The sequence below is a fragment of the Coregonus clupeaformis genome, chromosome 10 (assembly GCF_020615455.1).
Source record: "Coregonus clupeaformis isolate EN_2021a chromosome 10, ASM2061545v1, whole genome shotgun sequence".
NCBI classification, from domain to species: domain Eukaryota; kingdom Metazoa; phylum Chordata; class Actinopteri; order Salmoniformes; family Salmonidae; genus Coregonus; species Coregonus clupeaformis.
This window is the reverse complement of record NC_059201.1, coordinates 26,192,927-26,214,108: the sequence shown is the minus strand read 5'-3', so window position 1 is coordinate 26,214,108 and position 21,182 is coordinate 26,192,927. Positions and strand designations below refer to the sequence as shown.

Genomic DNA, 21,182 nt, shown 5'->3' with positions numbered 1-21,182 from the left:
CGCACCACTGGCTTGGTGCGAGGAGCAGGAACAGGCCGGGCCGGGCTGGCGACGCGCACCACTGGCTTGGTGCGAGGAGCAGGAACAGGCCGGGCCGGGCTGGTGACGCGCACCACTGGCTTGGTGTGAGGAGCAGGAACAGGCCTGGCCGGGCTGGCGACGCGCACCACTGACTTGGTGCGAGGGACAGGAACAGGCCGGGCCGGACTGGCGACGCGCACCACTGGCTTGGTGCGAGGAGCAGGAACGGGCCGGGCTGGCGACGCGCACCCCTGGCTTGGTGCGAGGAGCAGGAACGGGCCGGACCGGACTGTGAAGGCGGACTGGAGGTCTGGAGCGGAGAGCTGGCACAACCTGTCCTGGCTGGCTACCCACTTTCGCACTACACGTGCGGGGCGCTGGCACAGGACGCACTGGGCTGTGCACGCGTACTGGCGATACAGCTCGTAGAACTGGTGCAGGATATGCGGGACCGAGGAGGCGTACTGGAGACCAGGAGCATTGAGCCGGCACACCCCGTCCTGGCTGGATGCCCATCTTCGCACGGCACGTGCGTGGTGCAAGCACAGGACGTACAGTACGACACAGTACGTAGCTTCACATAACACGGAGCTTGCCCAGTCATACGCCTTCTCGCGTGAGTACGGGGAGTTGGCTCTGCTCTAACCCTAGGCTCCGCCAACCACCCCGTGTGCCCCCCCCCAAATGTTTTTATTGGGGCTGCCTCTCGGGCTTCCTCCTTGACCGGCCTCCTCCGTGTTGCCGTTGCTCCTCTCCTGCCTGGGCATCTACCTTAGCCCATGGTCCTTTCCGCGCAAATATCTCTTCCCATGACCACAACTTGCCCATCTGTGACATGGCCCTTCGCTCCGCCTGGGCACGCTGCTTGGTCCTCGTTTGGTGGGATCTTCTGTCACGCTCGTTCATCGACGGGTCAGACCAAGGCGCAGCGTGATATGCATACATGTTTATTTAAACTTAATAAACACAACGACAAAACAATAAACGAAACGAAACGTGAAGTCCAAGGTAGACACAAACAACATACCTTTCACGGAACAAGATCCCACAACCCACTAGTGCCAATAGGCTGCCTAAGTATGGTCCCCAATCAGAGACAATGAGCGACAGCTGCCTCTGATTGGGAACCACACCGGCCAACATAGAAAAACCCATACTAGAACCTATAACATAGAACAACACAACATAGAAAATCACACCCTGACTCAACAAATAAGAGTCCCCAGAGTCAGGGTGTGACAATTTGGTGTTTTATTACATTTACATTTACATTTTAGTCATTTAGCAGACGCTCTTATCCAGAGCGACTTACAGGAGCAATTAGGGTTAAGTGCCTTGCTCAAGGGCACATTTACGTCATTTAGCAGACGCTCTTATCCAGAGCGACTCACAAATTGGTGCGTTCACCCTATAGCCAGTGGGATAACCACTTTACAATTTTTGGGGGGGATTTTATGTTGTACACTGAGGATATCTTTGCAGAATTCTTTATGCAGAGTCTCAATTTGGTGTTTGTCCCATTTTGTTCATTCTTGATTGGTGAGCGGACCCCAGACCTCACAACCATAAAGGGCAATGGGTTCTATAAAAATATTTTTTAGCCAGATCCTAATTGGTATGTTGAATTTTATGTTCCTTTTGATGGCATAGAAGGCACTTCTTGCCTTGTCTCTCAGATCGTTCACTGCTTTGTGGAAGTTACCTGTGGTGCTGATGTTTAGGCCAAGGTATGTATCGTTTTATGTGTGCTCTAGGGCAACGGTGTCTGCAGATCATTGCTTCGACACAATCCTGTCTCGGAGCTCTACAGACAATTCCTTCAACCTCATGGCTTGGTTTTTGCTCTGAAATGCACTGTCAACTGTGGGACCTTATATAGACAGGTGTGTGCCTTTCCAAATCATGTATGGAGTTGGAGTGGTCCTAAAGTCCAATCAATTGAATTTACCACAGGTGGACTCCAATCAAGTTGTAGAAACATCTCAAGGACGATCAATGGAAACAAGATGCACCACAGCTCAATTTTGAGTCTCATAGCAAATGGTCAGAATACTTATGTAAATAGGTTATTTCTGTTTTTTAATTTGCTAACATTTCTAAAAACCTGTTTTCACTTTGTCATTATGGGGTACTGTGTGTAGATTGATGAGGAACATGTTTTACTTAATCAATTTTAGAATAAGGCTGTAACGTAACAAAATGTGGAAAAAGGGAATACTTTCTGAATGCACTGTATGTCACTTCTTCTCATAGACTTTTTCACACAGGGCGCCTTTCCTTCACTGGGCGGGCCGTTTGGAATAAAATTGGAAGAATTAGAGTATACCCACTTCTCCAGGCACCACTGTGTGTATGTATGCACGTTTCAAGATATTTATCACAGAGATTTCATTTTGTAATGAATTTGGGCTTACAAAGGGCACTCCACACACACACACACACACACACACACACACACACACAGTCTTGTATAACTAACCTTATGGGGACACACCAATTCGTTTTTTGTCTAATTTGTAATTTTTTACCCCTTTTTCTCCCCAATTGGTAGTTACAGTTTTGTCCCATCGCTGCAACTCCCGTACGGACTCGGGAGAGGCGAAGGTCGAGAGCCAATGCGTCCTCCAAAACAAGGCCCTGCCAAGCAGCACTGCTTCTTGACACACTGCTCGCTTAACCTGGAAACCAGCCGCACCAATGTGTCGGAGGAAACACCGTACAACTGCCGACCGAAGTCAGCGTGCATGCGTCCAGCCCGCCACAGGAGTCGCTACAGCGCAATGGGACAAGGACATCCCGGCCGGCCAAACCCTCCCCTAACCCGGACGACGCTGGGCCAATTGTGTGCCGCCTCATGGGTCTCCCGGTCGCAGCCGGCTGCAACACAGCCTGGGATCGAACCCGGGTCTGTAGTGACGCCTCTAGCACTGCGATGCCACTATTTTCCCTAACCTATATGGCAGGCTGTTCTGTAAAGGTTGGCATGGCAACCAGATGCCCTCCCATTGTCATAACTCTGCTAGATCTCAAATTATATGTAATTCCACTGAGTGCTGATGCAATCACTAAAAGGTGTTGGATAATACATAACCCATCACACCTTACATGAATAACCTGGTCTGAAGAGCCCATTCAGTAAATAATGTGCATATTAATCCATTAGGAAACACCCTTAAGTGCATTTTAGGACAAGGGGAGCACTGCAGAGTCAAGGTTGATCCAATGCAGCTTTTCTTTGTTCCCTACTACAGCATACTACTGAATATGCATAGAGGATCCACTCCAACGCATTTTTACACGTCCTCAGAAATACACAAAGAAAAACGATACGTGCACAAACAATCATAAGAAGTAAAGGCACACTCATAGAATCCAAGGACTTAGAGTGGATTTAAGCATAGGCCTACTGAGTAAGCAGCATACTGAAGAAAAAAAATACAATTTTGTTTAACATCCTCACAGAAATGACTATCTTTATGAGTTGTCTATTTAAGTCACAGCCCTTAATCATTTAAAGTTAAACTACAGTACAACATATCATCAATTTCCATCTTCATTCCTTTTCTTCAAGGCTGCACACAAAACCTAGAGAGCTCTCAACTCAAGCCTGCCAGTGAATGTGAAATGGGCTATGAGGACTGATATGAAAAGGACAAGGCGGTGAATTGTCTATCTCATAAATTAGGGTATGTCTCCCATTGAAGCCAGAAGTATTGAGGCCACAAGGGACTTAAAATTAATATCCAGCAAGTTGGGGGTGAGGGGAGGGAGGGCGATTTATAACGCCATTGAGCTAATGATTTTCTGAAGTGGAAAAGTGGATCTTTCCATCAAATCCACCTTAATGTGAACTTAATGTTTGTAGCGGCTTGTGGGAGAAAAGGCAGAGTTGACGGAGTGAGGGAGGGCATGAGCCATTACAGGTTGTATGTTCAGTTGGAGTGGTCCTAAAGTCATGGGTAGTTTAGTCATACTAAAGCTATAAAAATATATAGAATATATATATATATATATATATATATATATATATATATATATATATATATATATATACAGTGGGGAGAACAAGTATTTGATACACTGCCGATTTTGCAGGTTTTCCTACTTACAAAGCATGTAGAGGTCTGTAATTTTTATCATAGGTACACTTCAACTGTGAGAGACGGAATCTAAAACAAAAATCCAGAAAATCACATTGTATGATTTTTAAGTAATTAATTTGCATTTTATTGCATGACATATTGCATAGTATTTGATACATCAGAAAAGCAGAACTTAATATTTGGTACAGAAACCCTTGTTTGCAATTACAGAGATCATATGTTTCCTGTAGGTCTTGACCAGGTTTGCACACACTGCAGCAGGGATTTTGGCCCACTCCTCCATACAGACCTTCTCCAGATCCTTCAGGTTTCGGGGCTGTCGCTGGGCAATACGGACTATCAGCTCCCTCCAAAGATGTTCTATTGGGTTCAGGTCTGGAGACTGGCTAGGCCACTCCAGGACCTTGAGATGCTTCTTACGGAGCCACTCCTTAGTTGCCCTGGCTGTGTGTTTCAGGTCATTGTCATGCTGGAAGACCCAGCCACGACCCATCTTCAATGCTCTCACTGAGGGAAGGAGGTTGTTGGCCAAGATCTCGCGATACATGGCCCCATCCATCCTCCCCTCAATATGGTGCAGTCGTCCTGTCCCCTTTGCAGAAAAGCATCCCCAAAGAATGATGTTTCCACCTCCATGCTTCACGGTTGGGATGGTGTTCTTGGGGTTGTACTCATCCTTCTTCTTCCTCCAAACACGGCGAGTGGAGTTTAGACCAAAAAGCTCTATTTTTGTCTCATCAGACCACATGACCTTCTCCCATTCCTCCTCTGGATCATCCAGATGGTCATTGGCAAACTTCAGACGGGCTGGACATGCGCTGGCTTGAGCAGGGGGACCTTGCGTGCGCTGCAGGATTTTAATCCATGACGGCGTAGTGTGTTACTAATGGTTTTCTTTGAGACTGTGGTCCCAGCTCTCTTCAGGTCATTGACCAGGTCCTGCCGTATAGTTCTGGGCTGATCCCTCACCTTCCTCATGATCATTGATGCCCCACGAGGTGAGATCTTGCATGGAGCCCCAGACCAAGGGTGATTGACCGTCATCTTGAACATCTTCCATTTTCTAATAATTGCGCCAACAGTTGTTGCCTTCTCACCAAGCTGCTTGCCTATTGTCCTGTAGCCCATCCCAGCCTTGTGCAGGTCTACAATTTTATCCCTGATGTCCTTACACAGCTCTCTGGTCTTGGCCATTGTGGAGAGGTTGGAATCTGTTTGATTGAGTGTGTGGACAGGTGTCTTTTATACAGGTAACGAGTTCAAACAGGTGCAGTTAATACAGGTAATGAGTGGAGAACAGGAGGGCTTCTTAAAGAAAAACTAACAGGTCTGTGAGAGCCGGAATTCTTACTGGTTGGTAGGTGATCAAATACTTATGTCATGCAATAAAATGCAAATTAATTACTTAAAAATCATACAATGTGATTTTCTGGATTTTGTTTTAGATTCCGTCTCTCACAGTTGAAGTGTAGCTATGATAAAAATGACAGACCTCTACAAGCTTTGTAATTAGGAAAACCTGCAAAATCGGCAGTGTATCAAATACTTGTTCTCCCACTGTATATATATATATATATATATATATATATATATATATATATATATATATATATATATATATACAGTGGGGAAAAAAGTATTTAGTCAGAAACCAATTGTGCAAGTTCTCCCACTTAAAAAGATGAGAGAGGCCTGTAATTTTCATCATAGGTACACGTCAACTATGAAAGACAAAATGAGAAGAAAAAAAATCAAGAAAATCACATTATAGGATTTTTAATGAATTTATTTGCAAATTATGGTGGAAAATAAGTATTTGGTCAATAACAAAAGTTTTGTCAATACTTTGTTATATACCCTTTGTTGGCAATGACACAGGTCAAACGTTTTCTGTAAGTCTTCACAAGGTTTTCACACACTGTTGCTGGTATTTTGGCCCATTCCTCCATGCAGATCTCCTCTAGAGCAGTGATGTTTTGGGGCTGTCGCTGGGCAACACGGACTTTCAACTCCCTCCAAAGATTTTCTATGGGGTTGAGATCTGGAGACTGGCTAGGCCACTCCAGGACCTTGAAATGTTTCTTACGAAGCCACTCCTTCGTTGCCCGGGCGGTGTGTTTGGGATCATTGTCATGCTGAAAGGCCCAGCCACGTTTCATCTTCAATGCCCTTGCTGATGGAAGGAGGTTTTCACTCAAAATCTCACGATACATGGCCCCATTCATTCTTTCCTTTACACGGATCAGTCGTCCTGGTCCCTTTGCAGAAAAACAGCCCCAAAGCATGATGTTTCCACCCCCATGCTTCACAGTAGGTATGGTGTTCATTGGATGCAACTCAGCATTCTTTGTCCTCCAAACACGACGAGTTGAGTTTTTACCAAAAGTTATATTTTGGTTTCATCTGACCATATGACATTCTCCCAATCCTCTTCTGGATCATCCAAATGCACTCTAGCAAACTTCAGACGGGCCTGGACATGTACTGGCTTAAGCAGGGGGACACGTCTTTCACTGCAGGATTTGAGTCCCTGGCGGCGTAGTGTGTTACTGATGGTAGGCTTTGTTACTTTGGTCCCAGCTCTCTGCAGGTCATTCACTAGGTCCCCCCGTGTGGTTCTGGGATTTTTGCTCACCGTTCTTGTGATCAATTTGACCCCACGGGGTGAGATCTTGCGTGGAGCCCCAGATCGAGGGAGATTATCAGTGGTCTTGTATGTCTTCCATTTCCTAATAATTGCTCCCACAGTTGATTTCTTCAAACCAAGCTGCTTACCTATTGCAGATGCAGTCTTCCCAGCCTGGTGCAGGTCTACAATTTTGTTTCTGGTGTCCTTTGACAGCTCTTTGGTCTTGGCCATAGTGGAGTTTGGAGTGTGACTGTTTGAGGTTGTGGACAGGTGTCTTTTATACTGATAACAAGTTCAAACAAGTGCCATTAATACAGGTAACGAGTGGAGGACAGAGGAGCCTCTTAAAGAAGTAGTTACAGGTCTGTGAGAGCCAGAAATCTTGCTTGTTTGTAGGTGACCAAATACTTATTTTCCACCATAATTTGCAAATAAATTCATTAAAAATCCTACAATGTGATTTTCTGGATTTTTTTTTCTCAATTTGTCTGTCATAGTTGACGTGTACCTATGATGAAAATTACAGGCCTCGCTCATCTTTTTAAGTGGGAGAACTTGCACAATTGGTTTCTGACTAAATACTTTTTTCCCCCACTGTATATATATAAACCCTACCTCTTTAAGGAATACCTGGGATAGTATAAAAGTAATCCTTCTACCCCCCCCCCACCCCACCCCCACAAAAAAAAAATATATATAAAAATATATATATATATACATATAAAAATAAATAAACAACAAAAATAAAAAATAAACAACTATATATATATAAAACAAATGAAAAATAAAAACATACAAAAAAAGTGAAAGAAATTTCCATAAATTCCCAAATAAAATTACAAAATTTGTAAAGTGCTTGTCCCACTGGTTATCATAAGGTGAATGCACCAATTTGTAAATCACTCTGGATAAGAGCGTCTGCTACATGTAAATGTCTATAGATAGAGTCAAGTCCATAATTATTGGCACCCTTAATAAAGATGAGCAAAAAAGACTGTATAAAAGAAATAATACAAAAAATGAAATTATATTATTTTATTCTAATACAATTGCTCAGAGAAAAAAAAAAAGTAAAATGAAATATTTTATTTATTTGTATCGCAAAAAGATATGGGTCAAAATTAATGTTACCCCTGTTTTCAATACTCAAGCACCCTCCCCTTACAAGGACAACAACACTGAGCCTTTTTATAAAATGTTTATGAGATTGGAGAACATGTTGGGAGGGATCTTAGGCCATTCCTCTATACAGAATCTTTACAGATCCTTGATAACCGTCATCTGCTCTTATGTACTGCCCTCTTCAATTCAAACCACAGGTTTTCAACGGGGTTCAAGTCAGGAGACTGAGATGGCCATTGCAAAATGTTGATTTTGTGCTCAATTAACCATTTCTTTGTAGATTTTGATTAGTACTGGGGGTTATTGTCTTGCTGGAAGATCCACTTGCGGCCAAGTGTCAGCCTCCTGGCAGAGGCATCCAGATTTTTGGCTAAAATGTCCTGGTACTGGAAAAGTTTATGATGCTGTTGACCTTAACAAGGGCCCCAGGGCCAGTGCAAGCAAAATAGCTCCATAACATCAAAGATCCACCACCATATTTTACCGTAGGTATGAGGTTCTTTTCTTTTCTGCATATGCTTCTGTTTTTCAATGCTAAACCCACCACTGGTGTGTGTGGCCAAATAGCTCTATTTTCATGTCATCATAGCACCAGTTCCATTTCAAGTGCCAATGCCATTTAGAATTGTAAAAATAAAATTGGCATGCAATATAGCTCAGTATTCGTCTTATTTATTATACAGCATTTTTTTTGCCAAAAATGGCCATAAGGGTATCAAGTCTAGGGCTGTCAGAGTTAATCAGTTAACTTGAGTTCACTTTTTGTAATTTTAGTGCACTATTTTTATGTTTGTGATTAATCACATTGTCTGAAAGTGTTCAGAATACACTGAAAACATCCAAAATACATAATCTATACAGCTAAAAACAACAATAAAATGTCAAAACAAGTTGACATTGAGGTTAAAGAAATTGTGCTTTATCAATTTACCTGAATTTGTTGACTGTAACTTTGGACAAAATCAAGACGTCAATTAATAATAAATCCTAAGATTAACTCGATTAAATGTTTTAAAATGTTTGACAGCCCATGTACCAACACAATTACAGTTGATCCGAACACATTTCAATGATAGCTACATATCAACTGATAGTTTCTGCAGTCATCATTTATGTATACGAGTTCCAAAGAATAACAAACATCCAAATAAAAATATATCCACTGGTGTAATAAGGCATCCAATATTGGTGAAGTCATCACTTCGCAACCTGGTGTGCTTACAGTAAAATAGTTATAAAGCTCTGTCCAAATTAGCTCGTTCTAATCAGATCCACCAGTATATATTCAGATGACAGATTCCAGAATGGCTACCTCACTGAGGCATAGCAGACTGCCCCCATCAGCCTGCCAGAGAGAATGACGCATTAACACGCAGAGAGAGATGACAGCTTAGAGCTGTACACAAACTCAGGCAATATCTAGGGACAACCCTACATACTGCCTCTCCTCTCCTTCATGTCCCTAAGGCCCAGAAAGAAAGAAAGAAAGAAAGAAAGAAAGAAAGAAAGAAAGAAAGAAAGAAAGAAAGAAAGAAAGAAAGAAAGAAAGAAAGAAAGAAAGAAAGAAAGAAAGAAAGAAAGAAAGAAAGAAAGAAAGAAAGAAAGAAAGAAAGAAAGAAAGAAAGAAAGAAAGAAAGAAAGAAAGAAAGAAAGAAACAAAGAAAGAAACAAAGAAAGAAAGAAACAAAGAAAGAGAGAGAGAGAGAAATGCAGTTCAGTATTAGGGATAGGTCTGTGGTTGCTGCTAGTAAAGGAGGCTCTCAGCTGTTTGAGAGGAGCAATAGCAGTGGGTGACCGGGCCCCACAGGGATTGATGTGATTATTAAATATCAGGGTGGGTTGCCAGGCTGCCACCGCTGATTCACATGAAAGGGTTTGGAGCCATCAGCATTCTGAAACCAAGCATAACCTACTATCCTCAGCTTACGCTCTCTCTCTCTCTCTCTCACACACACACAAACACACAAATAAACACACACTTAAACACTACAGTACCTGCTATAGCACCAGCCTATCAGCTGTTCATCAAAAATTCAGCCATTTTACAAAATGGAGGGATCTCTGTGACTGTCCTACATAATCTGTATTGTTTTCCTCTTGCTGACATTACACCCATAGTTACATCATAGTCTTATATAAGCCTTTAATATTATGTGTGCCATGATACAAAACACCATCAGTAGATCTTAGCATCAATACCCAGCTCGCTAAGTGAATCTGTCACCAGCTCTACTTTGCCACGAGCCCCTGGCTTTAATGCAGCGTTGGGCTACAATTAGAGTAGACATTGGAACAGAAATATAAAAAATAAATAAAGATCATTTGTTGCCCGAGGCTTGGTTGCACAGTAAAATATTAATGCTCCTCCTCTGCAAATATCGCTCAGAGGGACAACAGAAGTCACTTTTTCTCCACAGAAACATTCATAAAATAAAAAGCCTAGAGAATCCCTGAGGCCAGGGCTCTAAAGAACAGGGAGGATAGGGGAGGGAGAGGGGGAGGAGGAGAGGGGGGAGAGACAGAGGGACAGACAGAGATAGAGAGAGTAAGAGCCATGCTGAATTAACACACACACCTGAGTAAGCCCAGTAGGACTCCTCGGCCGCTCTTCTGAGTCTGGTCCCGGGCGCTCGGCCATCTTGGCTCCCTTGCGTGGACCCGGGCTGCGCTCCTGTCAGCGCTGTGTGGGGGAGAGAAAGCAGAAGGATGTCACCAAAAAAGCACTGCTCTTATAATAATAATATGCCATTTAGCAGACGCTTTTATCCAAAGCGACTTACAGTCATGCGTGCATACATTTTTGTGTATGGGTGGTCCCGGGGATCGAACCCACTACCTTGGCGTTACAAGCGCCGTGCTCTACCAGCTGAGCTACAGAGGACCACAACAGCATTCTCATTAAGAAACAGAGACTGACTGTGACTTGGACACAGCCAGTGCGTCAAACAGTGCTTACAAAGACTTACCAAAACATCCTACCACAAAAGCCACAACTTCCATAAAACTTAGGTATGAATACAGATACATAGATACATAGTGTGGCTCATTGGTAAAGAGAGGAGGGCTGTATCTCTGAGCACTTTGTCAGATCCGATTACGCCAGGCCCATTGTGACTGTGGGGCCTCTGGGATGTGAGCTGCTGGCTGCTGAGGGTTTTGGGTAAGAGTCACCCACGCTCCTGCCCCTCACTTGCTGTGCCACAAATGGGCTTTGGCAGTACCTGGGGGTAACTGGCATTTTACATTATCTGACCTAAAATGGCCACCTGCGGCTATGAGAACAGAGAGAGAGAGAGCGTCACAGGTAAGAGGACACATGCTGAGCGCTGGCTGACCGTGTGGTTACCTCCTTACTCACTGCACTCGCTGCATCACCAAGGACACTGGGCCACCAGAGATGTCAATCAAAGCCTAATGGAATTTTAAAGGCTGCTTGCTGGGCATTGTGGATACTTAAGGGCTTGATATGAACAATGGGTGACTCTTTGTTTCAATGACAGACCGTTTTTTCTCTCTTCTTTAATTCTTGGGGATGTAAGCTTCAGCATGCCTGTGAATGTCAATGAGAGGCCAGTCTATGGCTTTTCTATGAATTACATTATCGATTCCCAATACTCTCCCAACAGAAAATGTTATTATGTACAGCCCCACCCTAACCTCTCAATACATGCTAAACCCATCTTCTCACTATCCTTCTTCCTGCCTCTCTTTCTGTCATTCACTCCCTCTCCCTTTGTCTCTTACCCTTCACTCTCTTTCTCTAACACACACACACACACAAACACAAACACACACACACACACATCGTACTAGCTCATCTCATTCTTCCCCACATGCCTGTGTGGCCCCTGGAGTTAACCCTGTCCTCTCATGGCTGTAGCACTTCAGACGTGGCCAGTCATTTAGCAGCTAGCCACTATCTACACAGGTGTCCATTAAAGCAGTCAGTCAGTCCACAGTGCCAAAGCCCAGCCCATAGACTCAGGGCTGCACTGAAACTATCCCCAGCACTGTAACAAAATAATATAAATGTCAGTGCCAATGACAATATGGGGAGGGGAGGGGAGAGGGAACTAGGGATGGGAGGAGAAGAGGCGCTGATGGAGAAAAAGGCTACAGAGGGATAGATGGCAGAGTTTGGGTTGAATGAGAGGAGAGAGAAATATAGAGAAAGAGGGAGAGAAGAGGACAGAGTTATACAGTGTCGGGTCATAGTGGGGTGGGACCCTTTTTTCAGCCCAGCCCACTCTCCTAGTGACAGTCTCCGGGTCACTGTGATGGGCAGCCTGCTGCCTGGCAACCGTTCAGCACAAGGAGAGGAGAGCAGGAGGCGAGGAAGAAGGGAGAAAATAACAGAGGCCTTCTATGCGTTTTCAGAGGAGGAGGAAGGAGGTAGGAGAGAGGAGGGAACAGGCTTCGACTGGTAGTGCCAGTTTAAAATCACAAGTCACAAGCAATGTTCCCTCTAAGCTGCGCGCGTGCGCGGGCGCGCAGCTCCTCCGGGACCGCAGTGCAGAAGAAATATCAGCCTGCGCAGAGAAGCACGAGACTGAACTTCACTCAGCTTTGTAGAGTTTTCCCCGTTAGTTAACACTATCAACGTTTCCCTTTACTGTGGGAATTGTGATCGAATCAATGCAAAATTAGCCACTTTCAATGCAACATACCGAACTATGCAAGACCTAGTATGCGGAACTAACTATGCAAGAGATTTTGTTGTAAGCAGAGCGCATCCCAGTAGGATTCTATTGCATTGATAGGCAGGACTCAGGCCCATACTCTACACAGAGCTGCAGTAGGCCTATATGCAAATAGACCATTGCCATATATGGATTTGTGCCATTCACTTTGAACTGGACTGTGAGCATGAGTGGTCACGATTATTATGTGCTTGTTTTGAGATCAAAGCGAGAGCTGCATGTAGTCACGTGTGCACATTTGTTCATATTCTTTGCTAGTTAGTGAGTTATTAGCCCAGTTATAGCTAATTTGTAGTCAGCAATGTGGGTGTGATTGCTTCCTACAAGAGCACAAAACGTGTACATTTCTAGCCATCTTTGAAAAGACAGTCAGGTAAAGAGCTTTTTTTTTATGTCTTAAAGGAGCAGTGTTGTATTTTGAGTCAAGCATTAATAAGCTAAGTAGCCAATAGGCAGAGGGTAGCATAATTTGTCTGATTCTCTGTATTAATGGTATGGGAATAATAATGACTTTTTTGTAAAGTGGTTTCTTGCATCAAACAACACAGGTCAATGTCATGCCCTGCATGTTTTTGTCAAAAGTCTCATGGAATGTAGGCCTACATTGAACACCACACATTGGCTGCTACTGTAGGCTGAATGATAGAACCACTATTTCCATGTTAAAATGTTATGTGATGCATTCTCACATTGTTATGGTAGGCCACTCTGGTAGTCCTACATTATGATCCAATAGCCATAGTAGCCTACTTGGCCACTGTTAAAATAGTAAATTAAAGCAGGTACAGCCTCAGTGTTCACAGTAAATGCGCACCGGAAGTTTCACAACATTCCCATTCAACACATCCACGTCCTCTCCTTCTATCCACTGCTCTCTGTCTCTTCTACCACAACAGTCACCACTTCCCTGCTCTCCTAGACCCTGTCAAATACTATCAATGTCAACACAGCCAGCAATGCAGCAAAGACACACAAACACACACACACACAGACACACAAATACAAACCACCACACAAAGGCACTAGCAGTCATGTGTCCTAAAAAACAGCATCTTATTAAGATTCATTGCATAGAGCACATAGTGTTATGAGGGAACTTGAGAAAGTCCTTGTTTAACAGTGCATGCAATGCTAGGGATCCTATGGTCTAATATTTCTGCGAGAGGTTCCATTCTGCTGCGCTGGTCTAAATTAATTGTGACCTAATTGATTTATACTTTCCTATTTGAGGAATGTGCTCTTATGAGACAGAGATTGGGGGCTGACATTTTTGTCAGGCCATCTCTGCAGAAACAATGATAGGGGGAGATGGAATCTAGTAAGGATCCGAGTCTACATTTTTACATTTTTTGTCATTTAGCAGACGCTCTTATCCAGAGCGACTTACAGTTAGTGAGTGCATACATTTTCATACTGGCCCCCCGTGGGAAACAAACCCACAACCCTGGCGTTGCAAGCGCCAAGCTCTACCAACTGAGCTATGATTTTTTTATTCAGATCCCCATTAGCTGCTGAAGAAGCAGCAGCTACTCTTCCTGGGGTCCACAAAAGCCTATAACTATAAAACTTCCCTGAGGCTCAGGTCTCGGCTTTAACAGAAAGCCAAATGAAGTAGACAGTTCCGCAGTGTCCTGGAAATAGAGAATGAAGGTGCCATTGGTGGTTTCACAAGGGTAATGAAGTTGTGATTAGCTCTTTTTGGCAAGACCTGCAGCACTTGCAATGTCAACCCCCAGATTCACTAGGATAGAGAACTCACATAGAGCTGTATTTGAAATGGGTGATCAGCAAGGTCAGAATGCACACACACACACACACACTAACACACACCAACACAAACACACACCATGCAAAATCTGCATGGCAAATACAATATACGTGAATGCCAACAACAACAATTGTGCTTCCTTGCCATTACATTTGACATTTTAGTCATTTAGCAGACGCTCTTATCCAGAGCGACTTACAGTTAGTGAATGCATACATGTTTTTTTTTGTTTTTTGTTTTTTTTCATACTGGCCCCCCGTGGGAAACGAACCCACATCCCTGCCGGCCAAACCCTCCCCTACCTTGGACGATGCTGGACCAATTGTGCGCCGCCCATGGGTCTCCCGGTCGCGGCCGGCTGCAACAGAGCCTGGACTCGAACCAGGATCTCTAGTGGCACAGCTAGCACTGCGATGCAGTGCCTTAGACCACTGCGCCACTCGGGAGTCGGGAGTCCAGGCTCATCCATCCATCACAGCACACCAGCCATTGAAGCTGTTGCTGCATATTTGCTCTCACTTAATTAAAATGCAGAGCCGAATCCTGTGTTCATGTACTTAAAATTGGTTTTTTTATACACTTTTTTTCTCTTCAGTGGTTTGAGGAGGTAGCATGGGGTGTCCAGAAACACACACAGGCGGGTGCACGTACACACACACAAACAGCATTGTGTGTGTGTATATGTGTGTACGTGCGCCAGTCAGCCAGGTCAGTCCTCACTACTGTAATACACTTAATTAGCATTCTTTCCATCTCTCTCCAATACGTCCTTACTGCTGAAGGACATCCGCGGCAAGCAAACACACACACACACACACACGCTAAAGCCTACAAACAGAAATACAAACACACCTAAAACTCCCTCTCTTTCTCTCTCACACAAACAACCACACAAACATACTGGCAGTCCAAAACACTTGCATGGTGGTGGTCAGAGAGTAACAGCTGTCACGTTAAATAAACCTTGCAGGGCTGTAATAGTCCTCCACACACTCTCTAGTGGGTGACCAGATCCTCTGCCAGAGGGACAGGCACAGGGGCTTGGGAAGGGATTAAGAGGGGGCTGGGGCTGTGAATGTGGGGTGTGAGGAATGGGGGCTGGTATGTTGGTCTTGGCATTGGGCTATAGGTTAGGGGCTGTGGTTGGGCCTAGGGCACAGTGTTGAGACTGGGTAGGGAGAGCAGCAGAGATGAGAGGGAATCAGTCCCAAGAGAAAAGACAACCCAGCATGGGGTGAGTTCACTACAGTCTCAGCCAAAGGCAGTGAGAGAAGCACACAGAGAGAGAGAGAGAGAGAGAGAGAGAGAGAGAGAGAGAGAGAGAGAGAGAGAGAGAGAGAGCTGTAAAGCCAAAGCGCCGGTGTATCGTCCATGAAGCAGAAACACTGGGAGGCAACACGAGAGCGTGTCGGAAGCACATTACTCAAATGGGTCTTTAGTGTAGTGGAAAATGCACTTGAAGACACACAGCGGTTCCAAGCGCCCATCTCCCTCCTCTGTGTGTCTTCTCCCTGCATTGATCTGCTATAGACAGGAGACAGTATGCACCACGGCTGGTCACTCCATGCACACTGATGTTAATTAATAGGCAGTCTGCCAAGGACAAGGTCGCTGAGCGAAACACAAAGCCAATGCTGACCCCTCCACTGTGAAGGCATACAGTCCAGATACAGTTAACATTGCCTTTTGTCCACCGCAATTACAAACACAGGGTAATGTGCTTGAGTTCCTTTATACTCCTATCACACAAAAAGGCACATGATGTCACTGTGAAAGATATAGTAGACACAGCCATCTGTCTTCCTCCAGATACTGTACCCATTTAAAGCATGCCATGGGACCGAGTCCCTTATAGATATTCTCTTTGTTCTTTGTTCATACCCTTTATTTATTTGTTACTTTTTACCCCTTTTTCTCCCCAATTGGTAGTTATAGTCTTGTCCCATCGCTGCAACTCCCGTATGGACTCGGGAGAGGCGAAGGTCGAGAGACCTGCGTCCTCCGAAACATGACCCTGCCAAGCCGCACTGCTTCTTGACACACTACTCGCTTAAGCAGTACTAGCTTTAACCTGACACCAATGTGTCGGAGGAAACACCGTACAACTGGTGACCAAAGTCAGCGTGCATGTGCCCGGCCCGCCACAAGGAGTCTCTAGAGCGCGATGGGACAAGGACATACTGGCCGGCCAAACCCTCCCCTAACCCGGAAGACGCTGGGCCAATTGTGCGCCGCCTCATGGGTCTCCCGGTGGGGGCTGGCTGTGACACAGCCTGGGGTCGAACCCCGGTCTGTAGTGATGCCTCAATCACTGCAATGCAGTGCCTTAGACCGCTGCGCCACTCGGGAGGCCCTTGTGTTCATACCCTTTAAGAGTTCAAGAGACACTATAGGTGGAAGCACAAAAAAAGTAACCGATGTTTAATGGGATTATTGTGGAACCTACAGTAGCAGGTTTAATAAAAAAGAATACGGTCACATAACGCTACAGGGTAGTCACTAGATGACCATGCTAGATTGCCGATGTCAGACAAATGTATGAGTAAGAAGGTGAACTCTGTGTTTTTAATTTAGGTTATGACTATGGTTACGGTAAGGGTAAAGGTTAGAGGTCCTTTACAGCATTGCCCGATAGCAATGACCAAATCTACAGTACAGTGCTTTCCTGTGAGGGAGCAGTTATCTCATAACAATGCAGAGCAAAGGACTGTGAGTGATCTTTAGCAATGTTCCGGTTGATTGGTGGAGGGGCGATTTGTGGGAGTTGTCTTCCCGAAAGAAAGAAAAAAGAAAGAAAACCTGCATTCGTCTCTGGCATTCATGGAGGGCAGGAAATATAGAGAAATGAGATGCAGTCGTTTCTTTCTTTCTGTTCGTTTTTTTTCTAAACGGAGGCTTGAAGGTCAGTGCATATGAAACAATCCATAACAGATGTCACTTAGCAAAATCCAAGTACAGACAATAGATATCTGTTTCCTCTCTCTCTCTCTCTCTCTCTCTCTCTCTCTCTCTCTCTCTCTCTCTCTCTCTCTCTCTCTCTCTCTCTCTCTCTCTCTCTCTCTCTCTCTCTCTCTCTCTCTCTCTCTCTCTCTCTGTACAGGGGGAAATGGGTTGTTCTGCTAATAACTCATGTAATTCTCATGTGACGTTTCAATAATCATAAGGATGGATCTATGTCCTCTAGGCTTACACTATGCTGTAAGAAGGATGCAAACACCAAACCATGAACAGCGATCAATGCTGTCTGGGGTCTTTTTCAAAGCGTGCTGTTACAGTATTGTCCTTTTTAATGCATGACCCTGTAGCATGTACTGTATGGCCACATGCTGCTGCGGTCTTGGAAATGAGGTTGTTAAGCTCAAAGGGGCCATCTGGGTAAATAAAGGATGAATACACAAATAAAAAGTGGGCAGGAGTTGGCCTACTGTGGTTTAGTGGGTTGTCTTCATGACATTGAGGACAGTCAGGTTAAAGCTAGTACTGTATGTCAGACAACAACCCCCACCCCTTCATCTGTAGATATACAACAACCCCCACCCCTCCCACTGTATACATACAACAACCCGCACCCCTTCCTCTGTAGACACACAACAGCCCCCACCCCTTAATCTGTAGACATACAACAACTCCCACCCCTCCCTCTGTAGGAACTGTGCCAGAATGTAAGGCTGGATTGTGTTGAAGGCAGAAGAAAAGTCAACAAACAGAACCCTGCCAAATCTCATGTCAGGGTTCTGTTTGTTGACTTTTCTTCTGCCTTCAACACAATCCAGCCTTACATTCTGGCACAGAGACTCATTCGGGACTTTTCCTTAGATGGGGGGCTGGTTTTGTGGCTGTTGGACTTCCTGAGCCAACGCTCACAGCGAGTCAAAATAGGTCCCCATGTGTCGGATATACGCAATACCAACACAGGCTCTCCTCAGGGATGTGTTTTGTCCCCACTTCTGTACATCTTGTACACTAATAGTTGTACTAGTTCCCATACTGACAGACACCTCGTTAAGTTCGCTGATGACACTGCCTTGATCAGCCTGTTGCATGATGACGAGGAACATCATGGCCCGGTCCTAGATGACTTTGTAGAGTGGTGTGAGGAATCACACTTGGTCCTCAATACTAACAAGACCAAAGAGATGTGCATAGACTTCAGGAAGCGTACAACACCTACCTCTGCAACATCTATCAGAGGCCAGAATATAGAAATTGTAGAGGAATATAAATATCTGGGTGTCTTTTTGGACAGTAAGCTTCAGTGGAGTAAATGTACAGACCAGATCTACAAAAAGAGCCAACAGAGACTGTACTTTCTAAAAAAGTTGGGTTCTTTTAATATAGACTGTACTATATTGACTCTGTTTTACAAATCCTTTATTGAGAGTATTTTAACTTTTTGTATTGTTTGTTGGTTTGGCAATGCCACTGTCAGTCAGAGAAACATGCTGAGAAGGATTATTACCACAGCAAGTAAGGTACTTGGAGTCAAACAGACAGGCCTGGATGAGATCTTTAAGGTCAGGGCCCTCCGTAAGGCTCACAAAATCATTTTAGACCCAAGTCACCCCCTGTACCTGGACTTTGAATTACTCCCCTCTGGGCGTAGGTATAGGGCACCCCTCAGCAGGAAAAATAGAACGAGACAATCATTTGTGCCAGGTGTGATATCCCTCTTAAATAGCTCGGGCAAATGTTCCCATTGACCCCGTAAGGCCAGCAGGCTAGTCTTTGTTTTAAATGTTTTAAATGTTTTATTTCTTATTTCTTACTTTTATTGGTGCGTGACTGTTATTGAAAGTTGTATTGTCAATCTTGTTTTGTATTTAACGCCACTTTAAATGTGTACATGACACTGCAACAAAATTTCCCCATGGGGACAATAAAGTAAGTAAGTAAGTAAGTAAGTAGACACACAACAACCCCCACCCCTTCATCTGTAAAAATACAACAACCCCCACCCTTAATATGTAGACATACAACAACCCCCACCCCTTAATCTGTAGACATACAACAACCCCCACCCATTAATCTGTAAACATACAACAACCCCCACCATATAACAACCCCCACCCATTAATCTGTAGACATATAACAACCCCCACCCCTCCATCTGTAGTGTAAGGTAAAAAAAAAAACATGTGGAAGGGGGTGGGGCTTCTGACCTTATCTCATCCAATCAGAGCTCTCTGCTGTACAGGGCACAGAGTCATGATAATTTGTTTTGGTAGATGAGTGTCATGGGAGCTGCAAAGTGTCAGAGATAGCAGTCGGGAGCAGAGGACGTGATTCATCTGAGAGATGAGATGTCTCCTCGCTGGTTGGGTGATGCCACACCATGCCCACCTCTTGATGAGCCAGCCCAGCCAAGCTCCAGGACACACTGTTAGACCTAATGACATAAGTGGAGTAATGGTGACTGCCCTGTTAGGAGCATCCAGGGGGACAAGCAGCAAGAGAGAGATGGCGCCGATAGACATGGCAGCTCTGTTTCTAGCACCTAAGCAACTTTGCAGTATACAGTGAGGGAAAAAAGTATTTGATCCCCTGCTGATTTTGTACGCTTGCCCACTGACAAAGAAATTATCAGTCTATAATTTTAATGGTAGGTTTATTTGAACAGTGAGAGACAGAATAACAACAAAAAAATCCAGAAAAACGCATGTCAGAAATGTTATAAATTGATTTGCATTTTAATGAGGGAAATAAGTATTTGACCCCTCTCAATCAGAAAGATTTCTGGCTCCCAGGTGTCTTTTATACAGGTAATGAGCTGAGATTAGGAGCACACTCTTAAAGGGAGTGCTCCTAATCTCAGCTTGTTACCTGTATAAAAGACACCTGTCCACAGAAGCAATCAATCAATCAGATTCCAAACTCTCCACCATGGCCAAGACCAAAGAGCTCTCCAAGGATGTCAGGGACAAGATTGTAGACCTACACAAGGATGGAATGGGCTACAAGACCATCGCCAAGCAGCTTGGTGAGAAGGTGACAACAGTTGGTGCGATTATTCGCAAATGGAAGAAACACAAAATAACTGTCAATCTCCCTCGGCCTGGGGCTCCATGCAAGATCTCACCTCGTGGAGTTGCAATGATCATGAGAATGGTGAGTAATCAGCCCAGAACTACATGGGAGGATCTTGTCAATGATCTCAAGGCAGCTGGGACCATAGTCACCAAGAAAACAATTGGTAACACACTACGCCGTGAAGGACTGAAATCCTGCAGTGCCCGCAAGGTCCCCCTGCTCAAGAAAGCATGTATACATGCCCGTCTGAAGTTTGCCAATGAACATCTGAATGATTCAGAGGAGAACTGGGTGAAAGTGTTGTTTTCAGATGAGACCAAAATCGAGCTCTTTGGCATCAACTCAACTCGCCGTGTTTGGAGGAGGAGGAATGCTGCCTATGACCCCAAGAACACCATCCCCACCGTCAACCATGGAGGTGGAAACATTATGCTTTGGGGGTGTTTTTCTGCTAAGGGGACAGGACAACTTCACCGCCTCAAAGGGACGATGGACTGGGCCATGTACCGTCAAATCTTGGGTGAGAACCTCCTTCCCTCAGCCAGGGCATTGAAAATGGGTTGTGGATGGGTATTCCAGCATGACAATGACTCAAAACACACGGCCAAGGCAACAAAGGACTGGCTCAAGAAGAAGCACATTAAGGTTGTGGAGTGGCCTAGCCAGTCTCCAGACCTTAATCACATAGAAAATCTGTGGAGGGAGCTGAAGGTTCGAGTTGCCAAATGTCAGGCTCGAAACCTTAATGACTTGGAGAAGATCTGCAAAGAGGAGTGGGACAAAATCCCTCCTGAGATGTGTGCAAACCTGGT

At 44.6% G+C, this 21,182-nt stretch overlaps 1 protein-coding gene across 3 annotated transcripts in view; it reads right to left on the bottom strand.

Annotated features, from left to right (window-relative positions):
- Positions 1-21,182, bottom strand: part of LOC121574943 (receptor-type tyrosine-protein phosphatase gamma) — a 401,205-nt gene that overhangs the window by 298,226 nt on the left and 81,797 nt on the right. For all 3 annotated transcript variants that reach the window (XM_041887647.2, XM_041887648.2, XM_041887649.2), the window contains exon 2: positions 10,451-10,555. In XM_041887647.2, the coding sequence (XP_041743581.2) occupies positions 10,451-10,555 (105 nt within the window). The remainder of the gene's footprint in view (positions 1-10,450; positions 10,556-21,182) is intronic.